A 23,697-nucleotide genomic window follows, 5' to 3' on the forward strand; every position below is an offset into this window, starting at 1 on the left:
AAAGGCAGTTCTCTCTCTCTAGCTCGCTCTCTTTTCAAATTAACTTGAGTCACATCACTCGTCTTTTGCTCGGTCCTTGTTGATTTTCTTCATTTTCATCCTGCGGTTCTGGAACCAGATCTTGACCTGCCTCTCGGTGAGGTTGAGCAGTCGGGCCACCTCGTACCTGCGGTCCCTGGTGAGGTACATGTTGAACAGAAATTCTTTCTCCAGTTCCAGCGTTTGGTGTTTTGTATAGGGGCAGCGCTTCTTCCGCGTGGAGCGAGCATGGAGCCAGTTGGCAGCCGGGTTACCTGCGTGGGAGCGAGAGATAGGAGGGATTTAGGAGGAGAAGAAGCACACCCACCCCTCTCCGCTGGGGGTTAGGAAAACTCCTGTGGTCTTCAGCCAAAGTTCAGGACGCTGCTGAATTGGTTAGGGAAGGCAGGCGAGCCTCCAACACAATGGAACCCTGGCCCAGAGACGCAGGGACGGTCACTTACAATTGCATGCCGTAAAACCTCGGCTCCCTCCTCCCCTCTGAGGCCCTCCTTTCTCTTCCTCTGTCCTCCGGTCCCCTCCTCTCCTTCCTCCCGCTCTCCGCACATTGTGTAAGAAGTGAAATTTGAAAACAGATCTCTTTCTTGCCACACAGGGGGAAACCACTCTGCCCTGTATTCCTTAGTGAGATTAATATTCTATTCTCCCTCTCACTGACTCTCTATCTTCCCTTCCCACCTTTCCTTCTACTACTCTCCCCACTCCTTATTTTGACCTTCCTGGAAGGCCGTGGGAGCTGGGCAGGCTAGGCACCCCAAGACCGTTGATCACTTCTCGGGTTTATTTGAATAATCTAGCATGGGGACCCTCGTGTCCCAGTCGCCTGCAGCCACATCTTGGGCAGGATTTACACCGCCACTGGCTGGAGCAAGAAGTGGAGAGAATCGGCAGTCTTCCCCAGCGTCCCGGGTCAGGCTGCCCCGGCTGGCTTTAGTTGCTGCCGCCGCTCCCGGACAATCTAGCCGCACAAAAGACTTTCTTTGCCGCGCTGCTTTCGAAGAATCTCCCAAAGTATCTCTGTCTTGGTCCCGGGCAGCCAAGGAAAGGGGCGGTGGGTCTTGGCTCGTACCCGCAGCGCCTGCCCCGCCCCCTCTCTCGGCAGCCGCCGCCTCCCCTCCCCCGGAGCCCGGCGCGCCCGCTTGTCACTGCTTTCAGGACTTGGGGCCCTATCCGAGGCCTCCCAAACAGTAACTTCTGGCTCCCGGCCTTTGCTCATGAGGCTCCCAGCGCGGGCGAAGGCTGGTTCCGGAGAAAGCTGGCGGGCCGGCAGATCCGGGTGGCCGGCGTGGAGGCGGTGGCTGGTCTGGAGGGAGGAGACACTTACTGGGATCGATGGGGGGCTTGTCTCCGCCGCTCTCATTCTCAGGATTGTTTTCAGAGAAGGCGCCTTCGCTGGGCTGTTTTTCTCTATCAACTGGAGGAGAACCACAAGCATAGTCAGTCAGGGACAAAGTGTGAGTGTCAAGCGTGGGACAGTCACCCCTTCTGGCCGACAGCGGTTCAGGTTTAATGCCATAAGGCCGGCTGGAGGGCAAGCCCGCGAAGGAGAGCGCGCCGGGCGTGGGCTCCAGCCAGGAGCGCATGTACCTGCCGTCCGGCGCCGCCGCCGCCACGGGCGCCTGGGGGTGCACGTAGGGGTGGTGGTGATGGTGGTGATACACTGCCGCGGGCACCGCATTGGCGCCCGCCGCGTGCACCGGGTTCCACGAGGCGCCAAACACCGCCGCCTTGGACTGGAAGCTGCACGGGCTGAAATCGGGGTGCTCCGCCAGCGCCGCGGCCTGCCGCGGGGGCTGGCCCAGGGCTCCCGGCGCGTAGCGGCCCGCGCCCAGCTCATCCGCGGCATCGGTGCCCAGCAGGAATGAGTCCACGTAGTAGTTGCCTAGGGCCCCGGTAGTGGCCATCGCCGTGCCCCGCGCCCGGCCGGCCTGGCCCGACCCGCGGAAATTATGAAACTGCAGATTTCATGTAACAACTTTGTAGCACCAGGGGGAAGTACAGTCACCTAATAAGTTGCCGGCGCCCGCGCCCCCATTGGCCGCGCGCGTCACGTGCCCGCCCGGCAGAACAATAACGCGTAAATCACTCCGCACGCTATTAATGGCCCAGTGTTTTGCAGTCATAATTTTTATAGCAAAAGCCATATGTTTTTATGCAAAGGGATCGCAGCGCTCCACGATCGGGTTTATTTTAATTGTGGCCAACGAAGATTAAAAGATCAAATCTGGCCTTGCCGCTGTACTCCCTTCCCCTCCCACCGCCACCACCAGACACACACTTCTTAAGCGGACTATTTTATATCACAATTAATCACGCCATCAGCAAGGCGCGGGTCCCGCGTGCGAGTGCGGCCGGTGGAGCCCCTCACATAAAATTAGACAATTGAAGCCATAAAAAGGCAGCCAAATCGCATTCTCGCTCTACTGTATTTAAATCTATATTTATGATATTTCATAAGGAGTTATTGTTTCAGAAGCCACACAGGCTGGTGGGAAGTTGGGAACGACCAACAGATCCCTTTGACTCGTCGTGGCTCCCAGCTGTAAAAATTTACGAGGACTTGGAAAGGTTAAATTAAACTGTTGTGCTTGGTTGGCGAGCTCCCTGTAAATAATCCTTGTGGTCCCAGGAGATGCGAGTTTACCCGGGGCCGGTCGAGAAAAGTCAAATTCAACGCAGTATCCGTCCCAAACTGAGCCACCACCGCCCCTGTCGGAGGGCGCTGGTCAGGGACGGGCCGCCGAGAGGGCAGCACCTATTGTGGGTCCCCGGAATCTGCCCGACTGGAGCGCAGGACGCCCGGACAGCAACCAAATTCGCCGCTGAGCCTCCAGGGAGGGCCCGACCGAGGAGCGGCCAGAAAGGGAGTGGCCAGCCGTCCCTGAGGCGATGGGCTTGAGGACCTGGTTGTGACGCGCACTCGGCCCCAACCCCGCGAACACGCGAGCCCAGCGCGCCCTGCTCGTGGTCAGCCCGGAATCACTATCCCCCACCAACCCCCCTCCCCCGGCGGACGCAGCAGGCGGCCCAGCCCCGTGCTCCAACCTCGAAGGCCCTAACGCTGATGCAGGCCTCGTCGCATTCCCTGAATGAGCTGCGAAAAAACACGAGGCAGTATCAATGAAAGGCTAGCCCGATGGCAAAAAGGCAGACCCGCCTAAGAGATCCCGCGGCTCCATTAGCTGGGAGGCCCGCACCGGAGCGGTTGGCCTCCGGGCCCCCGTATGAGTCCTGCAGGGCTCCTTCCTTCCTGGCTCCTATCCCGGGCCCGCCTCGGTTACCCACCCGAACCGAGGCTCGGCAGAGTTACAAGGCCCAAAGCGAGGGGCCGTAGCTCAAGTCCAGGGCTAGAAATTAAAACGGGGAGGGGCACAGGGCATTGACTTTTAATCCCATTCCTTAGTTTGGCCAAATTGAGGAAGGTATTTCTCACCCCTTAGAGTCTTTCAGAGGTAAATTAAAAGGCCTCGGCCTGGATGTTAATTGAAAAACAAGAACAAAAAGCTACTCCAAACCCGAACAGAAAGAGGCGACTCCTAAAAACGGGGTAATTAAATTCACGTGTGAACACTACAAGAGTGTGTTTCTCATTAGCCCACTTCCCTGGCGGCGAGGGCGGGCAGGCGGCATCGGTCGCTTCCATTTTCTTTTTTGCCTTCATCCTCCCCAACTGTTCCAGTAATCCCCCAAACCCTGATACACCCCTATCCCAGGCGGGGACCCTCAAATGCCAGGCTCTCCCCGAGAATAAGGCTGCGAAGCCGCGCAGAGACCAACCGGGTGCCCCTTCCTCGGCCCGCGCCGGAAGAGGGAAGTGGCCGACACAATGAACTCCGACGTGGCCGGTCCTGGCCGCCTCGGCCCCCTCCTCCCTAATATTTTCCTTTCCCTGTAAATTCCTCCGCCTTATCCTCACCCTCACCGTAGCCCAGGGTGTCCCAAATATCGACCTCTTAGATTTTCATTAAGAAAAATTAACCCTGGAGGAAACCTTCACTCCTAATTGTAATTGCCTGCCAACGGGCTGGATACGCCTGCTTGCTGTTTCCATTTTTTTTTTTTTTTGTAGCCAGAGAAGACACCAGTGATTATTAGTATTTTTTAAAATTAAAAGGCTGGGTTTCTTTAAATAGCCTTAGCGCCCCAAAATAGGACGCTTACTAAATAATTAGCAGGCGTTGAGAATTAAGCAGTCTTTACTGATGCCTAGAAAGGAGGGAAATCACAAAACTAAATGTTATCCCTATTTAGCCCACAGGTTTGGGGAGAGAATATTCAGGCTTTTGTGTCTGCTTTTATTTTGGAAGTGAAAAGGATTGTATGTGCATACAGAAACAATAAATGGATGTGATTACAAACTGCCTCTTCTAGCCTGAGAGTTCAAAAACCTTGGCCTCCAAAACAAATCCAATACTCAGGTCCTGAAAATGGCAGGGAGGAATTGAGGTGAATGCCCTATGCCGGCCTTTCAGATAACAGGAGGGCAGGCTGAGCAGTGAAAATAGTTCCTGGGCTGCGGGAGCTGGGAAGGGAAGCGCTGCTCCGTGGGCTTTAGCCTGAAGGCGCACACGTGTGTTGGGGGATATGGAGGGGTAGAAGTTGTTTTCAGTTCCCTGTAGCGAGAATGGTCCCTCTGGCTTCAAACCATGGCCTACAACTTGGAACACGGACTCAAGTTTGTATTCCAACGGTTCTGGAATTTAGGATTCCTTTCCCCTATTATTTGAAACAGACTGGCACTGGAAGGGTTCCCTTCTCTAGCATCTGTCCCCACAAGGATGCCATATCTAACATACTCTGAACCTGACAGAAGTTACTGGCAAGTAAGCAGCCAATCTTTGCCCTAGTGGGGCTCCCTTATCGCGGTTAAAGCCGGAGCCTGGACTCGCAGGCCGGGAAAGCCGAGGAAGCTTCCCGGCAGAGTTCCCTGCGTGACGCTCCACCAAGCCTGGCTAGGCCTCAGCCCAGGTCTCAGCCTCAGCTCCCCAGTGAAGTTGGCGACAGGCCTCCTTGCCCTCGGAGTGGGCACACAGAAACGCCGCGAATGCCCCTAATCAGATCTCCTAGGCTGCCGCGGAGTAGAAACGCCAGGCCGCCGCCATCCGGTCGTGATCGTAACCAAGGCCTTGTCTGCTCCGTGGCATACCAGGCCCAGATCCACAGCCCTCAACAGCCGTGCCCCTCGAGCCCTTCCTCTGCAGATTCTGACCTCTACTTGAACGCGCATACAAAAATAAGCCACCCCCCCCCACCGCTCTCCCCAAGCAAGCCCTGGATCTCTCCCGGTTCCCTCCCAAAGGAATAGTTGGGGAGGAGAGGAGGTGGAGATAGAAAACTGGACATAGACTGAAGGTGAAAAACAAAGAAAAGGAAAGAAAAAAAGGAAGGAGTAAAGAAGAAAGAAAAAAGAGGAAGGAAGGAGGGAAGGAAAGAAGGAAGAGTCAAAAGCAGCTCATGGGAGTAGAGGGCGGTTTACAGAGAGAAGGGTAAGTGACAATTCCAGGATCCCAGCTCCTGTTAGCCCTGTCCCTCATGATTTAGACTGAGTCTGCACTGGCAAAGGGATCTTTCCTGATCTCGTACCCTGGATTGGGGCTGGAGGTGTCCCAGCCTTGCAGGAGAATGGCAGAGTCCCTAGCCAGGCGCAGGCCTGGAGCGGGGGATGCCCAGGATGGAAGCGTGCGCCCCTGACCTTGAATGGCCCGAAGCCCAGAATTCCTACCACGCCCCTGGCGTCCGCGAAGGAGCAGCTAACCTGCCCGTACCTGCTCCGGGCCAGGTGGGGGCGGGGGGGTTGAGGCCAGCAGCCTGGCAGAGCGCTGAGGAGGCAGCGTCGAGGCTCCTGCGCGGGATAAGCCGAGGTTGCCACCGCAGGCCTGGCACGACCAGGGCCCGGATGCCCCGCCCGGCCCGGCCCCCGCGCGCACAGGTACCTGAGACGATTTCAACTGAAGTAATGAAGGCAGTGTCGTGCTGTCGAGAGAAAGGTGGATCCCAACAACAGGAAACTACCTAAATCACCGACCAGTTCTGGTGCTGCCCGCGCGGAGCTTGCCTCGCCCGCCGCCGCCGCCGTTACTGCCGCCGCCGCCGCCAAAGGAGAACCCTGTGATCGCGCCCGGCCCCTCGCCAACCTGCGCCCGCCGCTGTCACTGTGTGTTCCGGGCTGCCGCTAAGGCATCACGGAGGGAGAAGCCACCGGCCCCGGTAAGGTAAACCTGGGAGAAGAAGGGAAGGGAGGTAAAGGAGAGAGGAAAATGGAAGGAGGGGAGAAAGCGAGAAGAGAGGAGGGAACGAGCAGTGTGCGGGCTGGTTTCCCAAATCTTGCAGCTCAGCGACCCGGCGCGGCGCCGAGCGGCGGCAGCCCTGGGTGATTCGAAAGCGCAAGGGACAGCAAGGAGTCCGGCTCCCTGTCTGCCTCGGCCTCCCGTGCTCGCTCCCTGCCACTCGCTCTCCCCCTCTCTCCCTCCCCGCCAGCCAGCCAGCCAGCCGGGGCGCGCGCTCCTGCGCCCCCTCCCCCCTGCTGTCGCCCCCCCCCACCTCCCGCGAGCAGGAAACGCGTGGCCCCGCCGAGGGCGACCAGGTCGGGGAGGCCTGCTGGGGGAGGGAGGACCCATGCAGCCCCGCCGCGGTCTACCTAACCGCTGCTGCGGACGCTAGTGACGCGCTGTGGGCCCAGCCTGCTCCCCGGAGTCCTAGGCTGGGGGTCATTTAGCACCCGGAGACCCACGAAATAAGCAGCCTCTGCGAACCTCCCGGGGGTCTCCCGAAAGAAATCCTGTTTGGCTTCCTCTGTCTATGCAGCTCCCCTCTCAACTGAAACCACTGGTCCAAGACAGCCACAATCCAGATATACTAGCAAGTCATAAAACTGAACAAAAGCCGACAAACCTTACGGCACCAGGGCTATAGGGCCCAGACAAATTACGACCGTCTAGGTAATATTTAAATAGATGCCTAAAGTAATTGCAGGGGGCGCGGGCTAGTCCTCCTGTTGTAAAAGTGGTGGACGGGATAAAGTGGAAGGTGAAGATAAGAAGTCAAAAAAAAAAAGAGGTAAAATTAAAAAGCTTCATTCCACAGCTTTTATTCTATAAGAACATAAACATCGTCTTTTTCCACGCACAGCAGCATTACAATATTAATTTATTCTGATTTAAGATTAGAAGTAAATAGAGCTAGAACTAACATTTATAATAACGATAGAATGCATTTGCATAAAACAAGATTGGCAATTTTTCATAATAATAGACATTTATACAGATTTGTATTTTATAGTTTTTTCTTTTTCTGCACCTACAGGTTTGACCCTTTTATGCATGTAACTTCACAGTATAAAGGAAACCCAACAGTGTCTCCCTTCTCTAGTCTATTCCGCTTGCCCCAGCCCTCCTTGGCTTCTGTGAATTTTAGAAAGAAAAAAAAAGAAAAGAAAAAAGGGAAAAACGAGGAAAAAAACCTCCACAAGATAGAAAGAATTATGGTGTGCTTGTTGTGTTACCAGTGGTAACAATTATTTAATGACCAAAAAATCCGCTAAATCTGCAGGTATAAACAAAACAACATATGATTATTTATCTACAGCCAGAAGGGCATGGAAATTCAGAGTGAAGTAATTTAGTCCCACAATGCGAGACCTTACACAAACTGGAAGAGAAGTTTCCTTCTCCTGGTCATTCGTTTCTTCTTTTAAAGCTGGGATATCTTACAGAGGAAGGAAAAATTAATCTTTCTGACTTTCTCAGTTTTGCCAATCAGCCCAAGTCAAGCCCTTTTGCCAACCTGCGTGTCCATGCCTGCAAGCCCTTCTCTTTGCCAAGGAAGAAAGGAAGAAAGAAAAAAGAGACCCAGGGGCCTGTATCCCCTGATTAAACACAGCCCAGCACTCCAGGCAGGCAAGCCCGGTGGCAGCTCCTTGCACCATTGACCTCAGGCCAGACACCTCAGCTGCCTACAACGCGACCTCCGCCTTCTGGCTAGGTTTGCCGGCCCTGCAGGAAACCAGCTCGACCAGGAGGACAGAGGCCATTTCAAGCAGTGGAACCCCCAAGACAGCAAACCATCCCTGTCACCGCTTTACATTTAGGACAATATCTCTGTATATAGAATTTTAGCGCTATATGGCTTTTTCCCCCAGAAAACAACAAATAAACCAGCACCAAGCAAACAGAAAAAGAAACAAAAAGTCAGAACAAACCAGCCCTGCACAGATGTAACAGCCAGCGAGATGGTGAGTGTGGGAGGGAGGAATGTGGCTCCGGCACAGGTGCGAGTTCCTGGGCAGAGCCGAAGACAGAGGGGGCAGAATGGCCCTCTGGAAGTGAAAAGAACCGCACTGCCTGGAGCTTCATCAGGAAAAATTAAAGTTGGCTGTGAGCTCCCGGATCCGGTTTTCTCGGTTCATTTTCTTCAGTTTCATCCTGCGGTTCTGAAACCAGATTTTAACTTGTCTGTCCGTGAGGTGGACGCTGCGGCTGATCTCTAGGCGCCGCTCTCGAGTAAGGTACATGTTGAACAGAAACTCCTTTTCCAGCTCCAGCGTCTGGTGCTTGGTGTAGGGGCAGCGTTTCTTCCGGCCGCTCTTTGCAGTGAGCCAGTTGGCTGCGTTTTCGCCTTTGGAATTGCCTGGCGTTTAAGAGAATAAAGAGGGGAAGGTTAAATCGAGGCCACGCGGGCTGCACACAGGGGTGAATTCGGATCGTGCCTACCGTAAGAGGGATGCCCTGAGTCACACGGAGAGAGTTATGCCCCCCTTTAGCTTGCCCAGGGAGAGCAGCTCCTCCAAAAGTCATGTGCAAAATCGAGTGGACCTCCAATCTACACCTACTCTCCCAATTTACATTTTCCTCCGCTTTTTTTCCGAACACCTGTTTTAACACAAAACTGCCAGGTGCCTGCAGAAGGAACGGCCTGGGAGGGCAGGCTGTATATCTTGAACTTAACGCCTTTCTGTGCTTCTCGCCCCGAGGCAGACTAGCATTTCCTGCAGCCCCCAGGCTGGGGGCGCAGACTGGTTACTTGGAAGGGGGGGCGGGCCACGTGGCTGTGTCTCACTCCAGTTCCCTGGTTGCCCAAGGCCTGACGAGGAGAGGAAGAAGGACATGGATGGGACATGGAGAAGGCACGAAAAACTGATTGGGGGGTCAAGGGCCCTGCCTCACGTCTCTCCAGGAGTCAGGGACGTGCAATCTGGGCGATTTTGAGTTCCAGGGGAAGCGAAATGGCCCCTTTCTGACTCTCAGAGCAGGGCCCAGGCATCCGGGCTGCATATGCCTTTTCTTCTCCCCGCAACGAGGATTCCCATCCCTCCGGCAACTTTGAGAAAAGCAAGGGGGATCGTAAACTCGAACTTCGCTGGTTAATGGGCTTATTTATTGGTGCTGGCGGCTGCTTATTTTGGACGCCTTACAAACATCCGCGCTATCTACGGGCGAGACACTTTCCCTCCCTCCTCCTCCCCCCCGCGTGGGCCGCGCCTGTCAGGCTGGGCCCAGACCAGCGCTTAGGGTGCTCCGGGGCTCGGAGAAGGGCACGCACAAGAGGGGAGTTGCTTGCCGGTGTCCTCGCCCCCAGCCGGAGGACGTCTTGGTGTGGGGCGCTAAGCCTGACATGAATTTTTACTGCGTCCCCACGCCCAAATATTAAAAAGCAAGTTCACAAGGTCAGCCTGCCTGCAGTTCGGGCCAAGGCCGACCGGCTGCCGTGCGGACTCCTGGCTCTCTGCTCCTTCCCTTCTCTGGGTCTGCCTGTCTGCTTGCCCGCCTGACTGAGGCCCTTCAGCGCGCCCTGCTTACCCAGGGAGTCCTTCTCGGGCGAGGCTTTGCTGCTCTCGGAAGGGGCGGGGGAGAGCTCCTCCGCAGCCGAAGACGACGCGTGCGCCTCCTCGTCGCCCTGCGAGCCCCCGCCGCCGCCACCGCAGGCCAGCGTGGGGGGCGGCGGCGAATCGAGGGCTCGCTCCTTCCGGGCTGCATCCGCAGAACCGGAGGCGAGCGCGGGTGGCGGGTCGAAGCCGCGCCCCGGGGGCTGAGCAGGGAACGGGCTGGCGCCGAGCTGCTGCGCGCCGCCGCCGCTGCCGTAGCCCTTGGCGGTGCCATAGGCCTGAGAGAGGCGGAAGTAGCCAGGCACTGGCACCCCGCTGGAGGTGCCCAGGGCGCAGCCGTCAGGCGGCGGGCCCCGCGGGAAGGGGCCCATCTCGGCAGCGGCGGACGAGCCTTTGGGGCATTTGTCAGCAGAGTCGTAGAGGCAGTAGGAGCTCTCCTCTTTGATGTTCTGCGCGAAAGAGCACGAGGTGGCCTGCGGCGGGGGCTGGGGTGGTTGCGGCGGGGGCGGCGGCTGCTGCTGGGGCTGCGGCGGCGGCGGCCCTTCGGGCGGCTCCATCCTGCATGACCGGGGCGCTTCCAGCCACAGATCTATAGGCGCGGGCGCGTAGCCGTGAGCCCCGGGACCCAGGCCCCCGCTGCCACCACCGCCGCCCGGCGACGCCGCCTCATTGCGCTTGCCTCCCAGAGCCGGGAAGAGCCCGCAGCTCTGCAGCCCGTAGGGCAGGTCAGCAGCCGACGGCAGGTAGACTCCGCCGTGGGCATAGTAGCCGCCGCCGCCGCCGCCCCCCGCGCCGCTGCCACCACCGCCAGCCTCGCTTCTGCCGGAGCTGATGAGCGAGTCGACCAAAAAAGAGTTCGCGGCGGGGCTCTCCGAGCATGACATTGTTGTGGGATAATTTGGCGAAGGAAGCAGATAGCCCTTTCTGGCTGACATTTCTTGTGCAAAACATGCTGAATACGATTAGCAATCCCCCCGCACCGCGGCGAGCGCCCGCAGCCAATCCTGAGCCAGAGTTTCCGCGCGACCACTCCCAGTTTGGTTTCGTAGGCGCGGGGCCGCTCTCCGAGGGCGCCCTCCGAGCCCGCGATTGATATAAATATGTAATCTGTATTGATGGGCCGCGAGACGCACACCCAATACCTCAGCCCAAAGGCCAGGAGCTGCGGGGGCAACCCCAACGTGGCTGGTGGGGGCCCTGGCCCCTGGGCTCGCTCCGCCCATGCCCAGACGCGCGCCCTCCTTTGGGGCCTGTTTGAAGGGCCCCTGGGCCCCGCGCAGTTAACAAGTGGGGTGTTTAGGGTGCGCACCCCGGCCCGCCTTGGGTGCTCCCCATTTTAATTTCGGAATCAGCCACCAGACCTCGGTGCACTCTAGACACTAAGGGGGGCCGTCAGGACCTCAAGCTCTTCCCATTCAGCCCTGGACCTGGAGCTGTCTCCCCAAGGTGGTGGACCTATTCCTAAGGTCACCAGGATCCTCAGAGTGTCCGAAATCCAGAGCAGACTGGAAGCCGGCCGTTGCTGCTTCTTTCTTGCATCCCTCACAGAACTCTCCCCAAAATGCAACGCCCTGGCCTCTCAACCCCGTACGCGCTCCGCTCCTCCTCCGCCCGTGGGTTGATCCAGTTAGGAAGTTTACCTATGGCGTGCTCACCTGGCTTGCCGTCTCTGCAGCTCCTGTCGGTGAACCTTCGCGGGCTGCCACGAGTGGGGGGTCGAGGCGACTGACCGCTTTGACTGAGAGACTTCCCCACCCTTTTACTCCAAGGCCAGAGCGAGGTCCAGCCACCCCGCAGCCACATGGCCCTGGCAGCCTCCAAGCTCATACGCCTTTGGGGGAAGTGAAAGAAAACATTGATCTTCAGGGCTTTTGGCTTACCAGGAGGCGAAGACCTGGAGGGGGAAACTTGGAGGGGGGTGGCAAACGGACACCTTTGCCACACAATCCTCCTGGAACTCTCCCTTTAGCCTTGGCATTCGCACGCTGCCGGAGGCTACGACAAGAACGAGTGTCACCACACTCCTGCCTCTCGGTCCCCTCCCCTCTTCCTCCCTCCCCTCCAAACCCACGGCTGGGGCATCCCTCACTCCCGCAGTGTGCGCATTTTAACGAGGCCCGCGGTGAGGAAATCCGTTCTCTGTGAGGCCTGGCTGGGCTCGTGGCCCAGTTATAGGCGCGTTCGGAGGCCAGGCCCTTTGCTCAACAGACACCGGGGCCTCCTTCTTCCCTGGCCGTAGGGACGGCGCTCTCAGTCAACTGGAAACGGCAGGCCCAGGGCGCTAGCCCCCAAGTGTGGGCCTCATACATGTCTCAGGAAATGCGACCTTTTCCGGCCGGATCCAGGGAGCCCAGGAGGCCGCTGCCTTGCCCCTGGCCTACGGGCTAGAGCTCTCCAGGATGCCCCAGGCCTGCCCACTCCGCCAGCTCCGGTCCCTGCAGAGGGCTTGGCTGGAGCTGCTGAACGCCGGGATCCCGCTGCGGGCGGCGGCGGGGAAAGACCCTTGCCTTCCGGGTGACTTGCCAGGCACTTGGCCTTGTTCCTCCCCATATGAACTCAGTCGGAGGAGGAAGCCGAGCCTGAGAGGACACAGAGAGCGCGTATGGGAGAGCTGGCGGCAGAGCCCTCGTGCTGACTTCTGAGATGCAAGTAAGCAGTTGTGGTCTCTGCCGGCAGCGGCTGCTCGGCGCGCAGCACCCGGAGGCCGTGCCACCGCTTGCGCTGCGCTCCAGCCACTTACACCTCTGCGCCCTGTGGTGACCAGCTCTGCGGACTGGACGTCTGGGGTGGAGAAGAGAGGGATAGAGAGAGAAAGACAGGAACAGAAGGAAAGAAGGACAGAGGGAGAGAAAAGAGAGGGAGAAAAGGGGAGAGAGAGCATGAGAGTCAGCTCTCTCCAATCCGACAGGGTCTTGAGGCTGCAGTAGCGACGCAGCCGAATCAAGTGAGGGGTCTGTGGCGAGAGATCAGGATCTGTCCTTCACTCTCCATATCGCGCAAACGCCCAAGGCCAATGGAGATTTTAATCGGGCTAGGCCCACGAGGTCAACGAACTTGAGTACCAAAAGCTTCAGACCACGCAGCCCAGGATCCTTCCCCGGATGGGCTTGGTCCTTACCCACCTTGTAAGGAGAGTGAAACTGACTGGAACTCTTGTGCTCAGCAGTGCTACTGGGAAATGCCACAAAGCTGAGAACTGCCTGAGAAGGGGGTTTTGCCCCTCAGCACTGTCCATACCTCTCAGGAAATCTCTGCCCAGTGGGAAGTAGGTTCCAAGTACAAGAGAGGGTCCCTTGAGGAGAAGGAGCTCCAGCAGGCCAGTGAGCCAGGACTTGGTGCCTTTTCAGACAAAATGCAGAAAGCAACTTCCCAGCCCACAGGTTAGGAAAGACCAGTGGCCACAGCAGAGAATGCTTGAGATGGTGAAGGCTAAAAAAATTAAGTGAAAGACAACGCTCTAAAGGATCTAAACCTGTCTTTCTTAACCTTTTTGGAAGTTAAAGCCCCCTTTGGTAAATCTAAGGCCACGTTCTGACTCTTATCCTGTGAAAAATGCACATCTGTGCATTCCCACAATTTGACCCGTTATTTTCAGGGAGTTCACAGACCCCTCAAAGCCTTTTCCTTGGGGTCTCCAGAATGTTCCAGGACTCTCCAGGAAATCAGCAGCCCTGCCAGTTTGACTAGTAAGACAAGCTGGGTACCCGGCTGTAGGCAGCTCAGGCCCAATCTAGTTAGAGCTCTGTAGGGTGGCCAAATGGGCTTCTAGGCTGAATGGGATCCAAGAGCAGGCACGCTCCAACCAAGGTTACAAATAGTTTGGTACCGCATCTGCTACGAGAAGGCCACCTCAGCTGTGGAGTAGAGGAGGTGGAAGGCCCGCTGAGGGCTCACACACCATGGCATTGGCACTTGGGTCTTCATGGGCCTTTGGGGAAAGCTGGATGTTTCTCTCCAATGTCTTTTCCCCCCTTCTAATAAACCAAACGGGATGTTGAGTTTGTGCTGTTTCTTGTTTGGAAAAAAAAAAAAAAGAATATGTAAGCCTGTGTGGGATCCCCTCTCTGGCCCAGACTACCACTCCACCTCCACCGCTGAGCGGAGAGTGTGTGGAGAGCCCGCAGATGCGCCTGGGAAGCAGACTGGCCTGCCCGGCTGGCTGGTTCGAACAAGAAGATATCCACACAGCAGAAGCTCAAGTAAAACGCCTGCTGCCTTCTCAGTCTGTCTCAGAGCTCCCAGCATCCCCGACCGCCCCCAAGCCTCCACGTTCCCCAGACTGTAACACCGAGGTGTTAGCTTCCTCAATAAAATATTCCATTTATCGATCATCTCAGCTTTCCGGGGGTTCCCCACCCCCAAGAGATTAAGAAAAACAATTCAATTGCAGCATGGGTTGGCTTCTGGACACTCTCTCTCCCTCTTGACCATTTACCTTCTTTTTTTCTCTTTCACCCTCTTTCCCAGCTGCCGAATTTCTCTCTTGTTGGTCAGGATGCCTTTGACCTAAAACTCTCTGGTGTCTGCTTGCTTCAACCAGGCCTGTGCAGCTGCCGGGGCCCACGTTTTATTTAGGAGTAAATATTGCTCATTTCTACCTGGTTAATTACATGCCCCTTCAGCTATGGAGCCGAAGTAAATGCCAGGCTGGTGAAATAAGCCCTTTGGCAAGGATTACCATGCAGTTCACCAGATAGCGGATTGCTTCTCCTGAGTAGGCCCTTGCAAACCACGAGAAACAATAAACTGTTATTACCAAAAAATATTCTTATAAAAAATACCAGGTACTGAGATTGAGATAGCCAGTAAACAGTTTGTATCTGGAGGTCACTCTTGATGCTTTCTGGGCTCAGAATTATCTGATCAGCTGTGGAGTTGAGGTGCAGCCCCAGAGAGGAAAAATAAATGCTACTTCCACAAATCCAGCTTTAACAAAAATTCTGGACTTTTTTGATTCACGCATTTACTGCATATTTAAAATTTGGGGGGTGAGCAGTAAACTTCTTCTCCTGTTCATCTTTTAAGAATGTCAGCCTTTTCAGGGATACAGTATTTGTTGTGTCTGCTTAGAATCAATCAGGTGCAATGTGTCCCTAAATTTTTTTTCTATATCCAACCACTGAACTGGCCCTTCTCTCCTGATGGGGGGAGTGTTGGGGCCTTTTCATTCACCCCTCACATACACCCCTCAATTGCAATATCCTTAGTTTCGTCCATCATAGGCTGCCTCTGGCCTTGAAACTAGAGGCAGCTTTGGGATTTTAGGGAAGGCTCAGGCGGCAGAGAGCACCGTGTGGGCGCCCACTCCTTGCTTTATTCTGGCAGAGTTTGGGAGACCACGCTCAACAAAGACTAGTGACTGTGATCGGCAAAATTATACATGCACACACAGGCGGCACCTACTTTCTCTGAGACTTCCCCCCCGCCACTCACCCATGCTCAGTATATTTGTGAAAAGAAAATAGCCATTTCGAGAAACGAATGAAAACATACTGGAATAAAAAATTTAAAACTAGGAAAAAAGGAAATTTGAAGCTGGCCTCTGAAATGTAAGTGATATGATTATTTTAAACTTGTTTTATGACAACTCTGATGGAGAAATTGTTTGATCAGAGTTTATCCTCGGTGCCAGCCTTTGAAAATGTATAGGTATTTACCAAGACATTTTTTTGCTCATTTGCAAAATGTGCAAAAGATCTCATTTTTTGCGTCTAAGAAATTGCTGCAAAACTCCAGCCAGGTTTATAGCGGTACATTCCAAATAAGCAACACAGAATTCCCTGGCAGCCTCAAAAATATAATGCTACTTTTCTGAATTGACCTTTTCTGGAACAAATGTTACCCCCAATCTGCTGGGCAAACCTAGAGATCACACATAGTAGGAAACCAGCTACCTCCCAGACTTCTGCCCCAGGGAATAAGCCTGCCCCAGCGGCTACGGTCGCTGACCACATCATTGTTTCGAGTAGAAACTTTCAGTTTTCCCCAGTCCCGCCATCTCCCCCCACCCTTTTTTTTTTTTTAACCACCACAGTCCCGTATCCCAGCACAGCCGGGACCCTTTTGCTTGGATGCTTCCCACCCCAGGCTCATCCCATTCTGAATATTTCTACAAAATCTAAAGATCTCCTTAGGTGAAATGCTGGCGCATAGAGTTAAAATCGTCAGCTTTTCCACTGAGGCCTCCCCCTGCTTTCCAACCTTAGGGGGTGACGAGAGAAGGGGGGTCGAGTGGGCTGAGCGCCTATAGCGTCACCCCCCAGCTCACAAACCCAGCCACTTTCCCAGCCCTGCTCAGACACCGGCCCCACTCCCGCCCCAGCCAGATTGAAATTGCTAAACTTGTGGCCTCTTACCTTGACACATTTCCGAAATCACTGCCAAGGGAAAGCTGGCTTCTCCGCGCCGCGACGCCTGCAAGGCCTAGAGAAGACGCATTGCTTTAAATTACAGCACCAACCGCTACTTGACGGTGAGCCCCCCTTTTTTTGATACGAAGGAGAGCGGGACAAGTGAAATAACGTAACGTGCCGCTCTTAGTATCAGAAGCGAACAAAGGCCAAGAAATGCGCTGGGGTTCCCGGCTCCCCGGCGGCTTTGACATTGATCGGAAGTGCGCCATCTCGTGGCGGCTGAGCGCCTAGGCCGGGCCCGAACTCCAGCCCGGAGCCGGGAAAGGAGAGCAGACTCAAGGCAGAGACAGAGCGAGAGTGTGCCCAGCCCGCTGCTAAAGAGATCTCATTTTTACATCTAAGAAATTGCTGCAAAATCCCAGCCGGGTTTATAGCAGCGCATTCCAAATATGCAAATTGGCCGGCCCCGGACGGGTTTACGACCACATTGTCACAGCCATCGGAGGATAGGCTTTTATAGGGCTCAGAAATCAAACCCGCGCCCGCTTGCCGCCCGCCCTCGAACAGTCCTCCTGGCTAGACTCTCTGTAGCAACTTGTGAGACTTGGTTAATCTTTAACCGTCCCAAAGGAAGTCTCCTTAAATCCTAGGCTTCCCTGCCCACTCCTTCCCTGCCCCCAGGAGAGTCCTTGTTCACCTCTGTGTGTCTATCAACCTAGGCATTCATCTCCGGGGTCCGTCCCATTCCCCTTTGAGTTTGATTTCCCCAGTCGCGTAAGTTAGACAAACACGCAAACAAATAAACAGAGCGGGGCTATGGGGTCTGGGGCCTCTCTCCAAATTCCATCCTCTCTGCTGCTCTGATCCTGCCTGAGTGGCTAGGGAGAGAGTGGGGATGGGGGGGGGCGGTGGGCAACAAAAGGCTCTGGCCTTTCGCCCTGCTCCTCAAGGTTATGGGTGATGTCCAAATTTAAGGCAGAAGTTCAAAGGCAGGAAACAAAGAGGAAACCAGTATCTTTCTTTCCCCAAAGGGAAAAGGCAGCCTCAACCGGGAGCTGGGGAGAAAAGAAAGTGCTCTTAGAGACTCCTAAGACTCTGCTCTGTCTTTGTACCCAGACCAGTCTCCCTCTTGCTGCAGGGCTCCCCAGGGCACCCTAGAGTGTTTCCACTTCAGGCCTCCTAGTCTTGAGGTAAGTGAGTCCAGCCTGGGATCAGACCCACTGGCCACCTCAAGCCCCAGGGCTTTCTCCCAGGGCTGGGGTCAGTTTGAGAGGATGAAGCCCCGTATTCCAGGCCCTGAGATACCCCATTCCTGGGACCCCACTTTCCCATGTGAGGGAAGCCAAGGACCTGGCCATTCACCTTGGCTTCCTAAGTTTGGCTTCTAATGGAATTAAATCCTAAGTCACCTCCCCACCCGCTCAGGGGCCTAGTAACTTGCCCCTTTCCTAAGGGGGAGTGGTGTTGGTGTTGGGGGCGGGGGGGCAGACATTTGGCAGTAAAAGGCAAGCAGGGAGAGGAATGTCACACCAGGACCCAATATTCAAGTTTCCATAGTCTTTATTTTCCTTGTGCCCTGTCACCTGTATACATGCTGCGACATACGCAGTGGGTGAGAATGGAGGACAGGCCAATACTCCTGTTACAAACAGAGCCACCAGACGCTTCTTAACACAGGGGGACAGAGGAGATTTAATGGAAGGGTGCCTGCCTTTCTCAGCTGAGGTCCCCAGACCCTGGAGGGCCGAACAACCTCAGAGTATCTCCCTAACACTTTTCAAATATGCAAGAAATTAAAAAGACCATTCCCGACACACTTTCTATCCCCTCCAATACCCCAAAGGCAATCAACTAATGGCAAAAAATATATATATATTCTCAAACAAAATAGGTTATAGTTCCTTTATTTACAAGTCTTTTGAACACCATCCCTGTATGAAGCGTACATTCAAATATTTTTAGCAGTGAGTGAGTTTAACCATGGAACACTGTAAACAGATAGAGCCTTTAAATATTTTCTTCATCTTTTCTCCCCCTCTACATTGCATCTTTTAAAATTCGCTTTGGTTCTTTCAGGGAAATATATATATAATATAATATAATATTTATCTTTTAAAATAATTCCAAATCCCTCTCGAGCTCTTGGAAGGTCGCTGGAAGCTTCCAAGCTCAGTTCTGGGGTGACGAAGGGCAGAGCGCGGCGTGGGAACTGGGTGTTTGGGGGGGCTCAAGCCCCTCATAGCTGGGGACCGCTGGCCAGGCCTGCTGCTCTGCCGCTCCGCTGAGCAAATCCAAGCTTGATTTAAGTGTGCTGTAGACTTTGCCAAGCTGCCGCACTCCACAGGCATTTCCTGCAGGGACCTGGGGGGCCAGCGGCCTGGGTGCAGCCTCTCGGCTTTTTGATGTCTTCCACCTCAGGGAATGGTCTGCTCTGTCACTAGGCTTTAGGCCAGAGTGGCAGGCCAGGACGAACACCCTAATCGTAGGAAAAACTAGGTGAGCTGCAGAAGTCGACTGCTGGAAGCTCAGGCCTGGGACAGTGTGGTGAGTGGCTAGGAGCGGGTGGAGAGCCCCTAATGCCACCTGGAATAGTAGATTATTTTTCCCTCAAGGATCAGCAACCCTCTCCCACCTCACAGCGTCCTCTTAGTCCAGTCATCTTTCACATTGGCTTTGGAAAGGAGCCCCAATCCGGACATCTAGGAATCCTCCCCCTTCCTTCTGCTCCTGTTCCCAAACTGAATTGGGTTTGGAGATCTTGACGCAGGGGTCCTGGAAGTGGACAGGCTCCATGTGGAGGGTCCCTGGTCGGGGTCATTCTCCAGGGGGTCTGGAGGGGGCCCAGTCCCTGATGGAGACCACACCCAACCCGAAGCTCTGCAGTCTCCAAGAGTGAACCACCAGGGGCCCGGAACCATTCATTCTCGTTGATGCACAGCTCTCCAAATCCAATGATTGTTAGAAATCTTAACCACCGATGTCCAGGAACGTCCGGAGCGGTCTCCTTCCAGGCTGTCTCCGTGTAGCCTCCCCTCTCTTGCACATCGCATTTCTTCAAAAGTCACCGCGTGCCGTGACCCTGTCAAGGTCAAAATCTGCATATAATCTCATGTGTATGAAGCCCCCCACCCAGTTCCAGTTGGCTGGAGCCTTAGAGGAGCGGGTTGGCCGAGTAGTACTGTAAACGGTCTCTGTTAATTTTTTTTTCCTTCATTCTCCTGTTCTGAAACCAGATTTTGACTTGACGGTCAGTGAGGTTGAGCATTCGAGACAGCTGCAGGCGCTTCTCTTTGTTGATGTACACACTGAAGAAGAACTCCCGCTCCAGCTCCCGGATCTGGTACTTGGTGTAGGGGCAGCGCTTTTTTCGGGTTCGTTGGCCACCTGTGAAGGGAGAAAGAGGCAGGGAGAGAGCCAGGTGTGACGGCTGCAGTCCATCCCAGAGCCCCAAGTGGAGGAAAAGGGCTGGCCGCAGGGACTGGAGGCCCTGCCCAAGCCCCATCAAGGTCCCCCCAGGTCCCTGCCTCAGGCTCCTGCTGCCGGCTGGGGAGAGGCTGCCGGCGGAGGCTCAGCTCCAGATAAAAGCCAGCTCCCTAGATAGGCCCCCAGGGAAGCTGCTTACTCTGCCCCAGAGCAGAAAGGAGGGCTCCTCACTGCAACAGGCGAGTTTGCGCCGCTGAAACCGCTTTCAAAGCAGCGAGCGGGGGTCGCCGGCTGTCTACAGCCTGGCCAGACTAAACAAACAGCCGCCCGCCCGCGGACATTTCACCTTCCAGCACCTGGGCGGCCGGTTCCCGAGGCAGTAAAGGCGGCCCCAGCCCCAGTCTTTCCCGGCTGCGGCGGGACTCGGCCCTCGTTAACATATGGGGCAGCTGCCGGGTCTTCGTCAGCCTGAGTCCTGGCCATCAGCTCCTGCCTCCCCGGCCAGCCTCCTGGCTTCCGCGAGGTGGGGAGGTGGCAGCGGAAGCCCCCTACCCTGGGCCTTTCCTGAACACCGAGTCCACACAGCCATCCTGGTCCCCCCCGGCAGAGCAGGGGTGCTATTCCGATAGCGTGGAGGAACGAGGGGTTTCCCAGAGCTGCGGGCAGGCTCGACTTGCTCCCCTTTCAATAAAACTCCACCAGAAGTAAAGAAAAAAACCCGCTTTTGACAGATTGAATAACAACTGTAACATGCAGTCGGACAGAAGGCGGCACGTAATTGCCACCGCGCCACAGGAAAATGGCTTCCTTTGGACAAAAAGGCCAACTTTGGGTTAGTTTGTTTCTTTTAATGTATTACTCGAGCTAAGCGGGCTATTTTATCTGTTAAACACGTTCCTAGTGCCATCGTTAAACAGCGATGTCTTTGAATCCCGGCCGGGACTGGAATCCCGGCGCAACACATGGCTTTTATAAAAATCTCCGGATTACCTCGCTATCAAAGGCTCCGGAGCCCTTGCAAGGGGGAATTTACAGGCGCCCACCTCCGGCTCCCCAGCCCCGACCTGGTCCCGAGAGGGGTCGAGCTGCTGGGCTTGGGAGCCGAGAAGGGAAAAAAGGGAAAAAGGCAGTTGTGTGGGTTTTTTTGTTTGTTTTGTTTTGTTTTGTTTTGTTTTGTTTTTGCAGGCATGCCTCGGCCGGTGGGTATTTCACGGCCAATTTCAGCACTCGCCACGTGATCCCGCCTTTTATAACAAAGTTTTGTTGGGGGAAACCTAAAGGCCCTTCATAAACCTTATATGCTTATAAAACAGCATATAAAAATTTAACAGCGGTGCTGCGCTAGATTTCCAACTCCCCTTTCATAAAGCGCAGGGCGCTGCCTTTATACGTACTGGAGCCGCCGGCCTTGTCCTCAGTGTGGCCGGAAGACGACTCGGGGCTGCTGCTGCTCTCGGGGCGCCGCCGCCGCTCCTTTTCCTCCGCCGCCGCCGCCGCCGCCTCCCGGCAGCCGCCGGCGCCGCTGTCCGAACTTGAAGTTGCCGGCGTGCCCGTGGCCGCTGCCGCCGCCGCCGCCGCCGCCGCCGCGGAGGTCGCCGCGGCTGCCGGGGGCCCCTTCTCGGCGCTCTTGTCCCCAGGGTAGTCGGAGGAGGCGAGGTTTTCCGGGGTGCCGTAGGCCGTCTCGAAAAACTGGTCGAAAGCCTGTGGCAGGACGCCGTTTCGGCCCACGGTGCTATAGAAATTGGACGAGACGGCGGGGGTGGGGTGGTGGTAGACGTTGGCCGAGCTCTTGGCCAGCACGTCGCCAGGCACGCCGGCCGCGCTGGGCGCCTGCAGGCAGTCTCTGTGCACGAGCTCCTCCGCGGAGTAGCAGTGGGCCAGATTGCCGCGGGGGTGCCATTTAGTGGCGGGCTCAATGGCGTATTCTCTGAAGGTCACTTCGCGCACGGGTTGGACCTGGGGCAGGTTGGAAGAGTAGGAGTATGTCATTGGGCGCGAAGACGGGGTCTGGGGCAGAAAAGAAGGGAGGCTGGAGAAATCTGGACCCGAGACGTAGTAAGTACAACTTGGCAAATACATGTTAGAGGAGCAGGGACCACGCTCATCAAAATCCATCATTGGGCTACCTTGGGCTTTCCGCAGTAGCCGAGCTTAACATGATTCTCCACTGCAGCTGCCTCTTTGAAGCGGATCCGTGAAGTAGAAATTTGGAGACGTAAGCTGACGTGGAAATCTATCCCCATCCTTAGCAGGGAGGTGCTGGTCATGTGACCCGATGTTGAAATTGACAAGCTGCTAGCTAGTCCGGACCTTTCCCCCCCACACTGCAGCTGCCTCTTTGAAGCGGATCCGTGAAGTAGAAATTTGGAGACGTAAGCTGACGTGGAAATCTATCCCCATCCTTAGCAGGGAGGTGCTGGTCATGTGACCCGATGTTGAAATTGACAAGCTGCTAGCTAGTCCGGACTTTGTAGCCACCTCAGGGGAAGCAACAGATCGTCACTCGGTGTTCTCACCGAAAGCACGTAATCGCCGGTGTAACTCATGTTGGCTGGGGGGGGCCTCCCGGCGCGCGGCGAGGCTGGGTGCTACCCCGTGCCAATTGCTTGTGCTCAGCTGCACGGTCCTGGCCCTCGAGTGCGCCGAGGGCGGTGAGAGAGCTCAACTCCTGCCACCCACCACTCCCCGGGTGAGGGAAGCCACAGGCTTGGGGGTGGCCGGGTGGGAGCTCGTCGCTGCGTGGCCCGTGCGTGGTCTTGGAATCTATTCGCCTGGAGGCTCGCGTTCGCACCTCCTTCTTCGCTGTCCCCCTCCCACAGGCTTGCTTTGGGAACCACCTCTGCCTCCGACTTTGGCCGGACCCCCTTCGGGACAGGGTTTGCAGCCGTGGATGTGCCTGCCTCGTGGCTCGCCCGATTTGCACGGTGACTTGATTACACGCTCGCATTCATGGTCACTTCCGAAGCGCTTTAGTGCCTTCCGTCCCTAAACCGCCAACAACCTGGGCGGCTTCCCCCGCGGTTTGTCAGGGATCCGCAGGTCCCGGAAAGCCCTTCGTCTCACCCGGGATCCACCTCCCTTTCATTCTCCCTGCCGGCCTCCTCACCCCACGCCCTGCCCTTGGAGAAACCCGCTCCTCCTCGCTGTCTGCCGGGGTTCGGAGTGACACCGCAGAGCCAGAGGCGTGGGAGCTGCGCCGCTGCGCACTGGTCCGCCCGCCCCCCTGCCTGGTCTTCTGGAGCTGAGGACTCGGGGAACCATGGAATTGAGGCGAGCCTTGGGCTGCCTTAGAGGCGCTGACATCCAAGGAGACTTCTCCTGGGTATGCTGCACCTTCCGGGAGCCCACAGCTGAGCTCCAGAGCTGTAGGGAGAGTGGGGGCAGTGAGCAGGGGGCGAGGGCCAGGGAGCCGTGGCTGAGAAAGAGGTAACACGCCACTTTTCCTCTGCAAAGCTTGAGAGCCAGGGATGTGCAGGGCAGAAACTCAGAAGCTCGGTGCCTTTCCGGCTACTCATCCCACAGAAGGGACACAATGCCAAAGAAAAGAGACGTCTTTCTGAACCTCCCAGCACCTTGGGTGAAAAGAACGCTTTGAAAAGGCTAGGTTTGAGCTAAAGAGAGAGACAGAGGCCATAGCAGCTAGTATGAGTCTAGCTTTCTTGGGAAGAGGAAAGAAAAAAAAAATGAGATGGTGAAAAATGCTTGCCATCCTGCAGGACTGAATGAACAATGTTTGGGAGAAGCAGAAGAGAAGGGCATAGAGCAGCCAGGCAGGGCCAGGCACTGGGAGGGGGTCCAGCTCTGAGGCCTCCCCACACCTATCTTTTTGGAAGGAACTGGATGTCGCTGAAGGAAAGTTGAAAAATGAAAAAGAATAACCTTTTCCTTTTCCCCATCCAGGAAATAGCCGAAGGTATTTATATATCTCGGGGAGATTTAGAGTATAACCTCTAAGATCTTTGGTATTTAAGTGTCAACATCGATTTATTTATTTATTGCTGAGCTAACTGTAACTGACACAATAACAAAATCTAATCGTGTATTGCACTGCAAAAGAAATAT

The 23,697-nt window shown here is 55.6% G+C and overlaps 3 protein-coding genes across 5 annotated transcripts; all 3 read right to left on the reverse strand.

Moving 5' to 3' along the window:
* Positions 1 to 9: 9 nt before the first annotated feature.
* HOXA9 (homeobox A9) lies at positions 10 to 2,257 on the reverse strand. Its single transcript, XM_024754992.1, has 2 exons — positions 1,364 to 2,257; positions 10 to 293 (listed from the first exon to the last, which is right to left on the reverse strand). Exons 1-2 carry the CDS (start codon positions 1,941 to 1,943, stop codon positions 55 to 57), a joined length of 819 nt encoding a protein of 272 aa, XP_024610760.1. The 5' UTR covers positions 1,944 to 2,257; the 3' UTR covers positions 10 to 54.
* Positions 2,258 to 7,101: 4,844 nt separating this feature from the next.
* On the reverse strand, positions 7,102 to 16,702 carry HOXA10 (homeobox A10). Of its 3 annotated transcripts, none has more exons than XM_024754990.1 (4): positions 16,216 to 16,702; positions 11,515 to 11,690; positions 9,834 to 10,448; positions 7,102 to 8,664 (listed from the first exon to the last, which is right to left on the reverse strand). In XM_024754990.1, the coding sequence occupies exons 2-4, from the start codon at positions 11,684 to 11,686 to the stop codon at positions 8,390 to 8,392; spliced, it is 1,062 nt and encodes a 353-aa protein (XP_024610758.1). In that variant the 5' UTR covers positions 11,687 to 11,690; positions 16,216 to 16,702; the 3' UTR covers positions 7,102 to 8,389. The 3 variants fall into 3 exon arrangements, with proteins under 3 accessions (XP_024610758.1, XP_024610757.1, XP_024610756.1); XM_024754989.1 differs by having other exon boundaries at positions 11,515 to 12,640; positions 16,216 to 16,230; XM_024754988.1 differs by lacking the exon at positions 16,216 to 16,702 and having other exon boundaries at positions 9,834 to 11,607.
* A 1,067-nt stretch (positions 16,703 to 17,769) lies between these two features.
* Positions 17,770 to 21,820, reverse strand: HOXA11 (homeobox A11). Its single transcript, XM_024754991.1, has 2 exons — positions 21,030 to 21,820; positions 17,770 to 19,596 (listed from the first exon to the last, which is right to left on the reverse strand). Exons 1-2 carry the CDS (start codon positions 21,751 to 21,753, stop codon positions 19,364 to 19,366), a joined length of 957 nt encoding a protein of 318 aa, XP_024610759.1. The 5' UTR covers positions 21,754 to 21,820; the 3' UTR covers positions 17,770 to 19,363.
* Positions 21,821 to 23,697: the final 1,877 nt, after the last annotated feature.

Source organism: Neophocaena asiaeorientalis, unplaced genomic scaffold (assembly GCF_003031525.2).
Source record: "Neophocaena asiaeorientalis asiaeorientalis breed wild unplaced genomic scaffold, Neophocaena_asiaeorientalis_V1.1 scaffold36, whole genome shotgun sequence".
In the NCBI taxonomy this organism is placed as follows: Eukaryota; Metazoa; Chordata; class Mammalia; order Artiodactyla; family Phocoenidae; genus Neophocaena; species Neophocaena asiaeorientalis.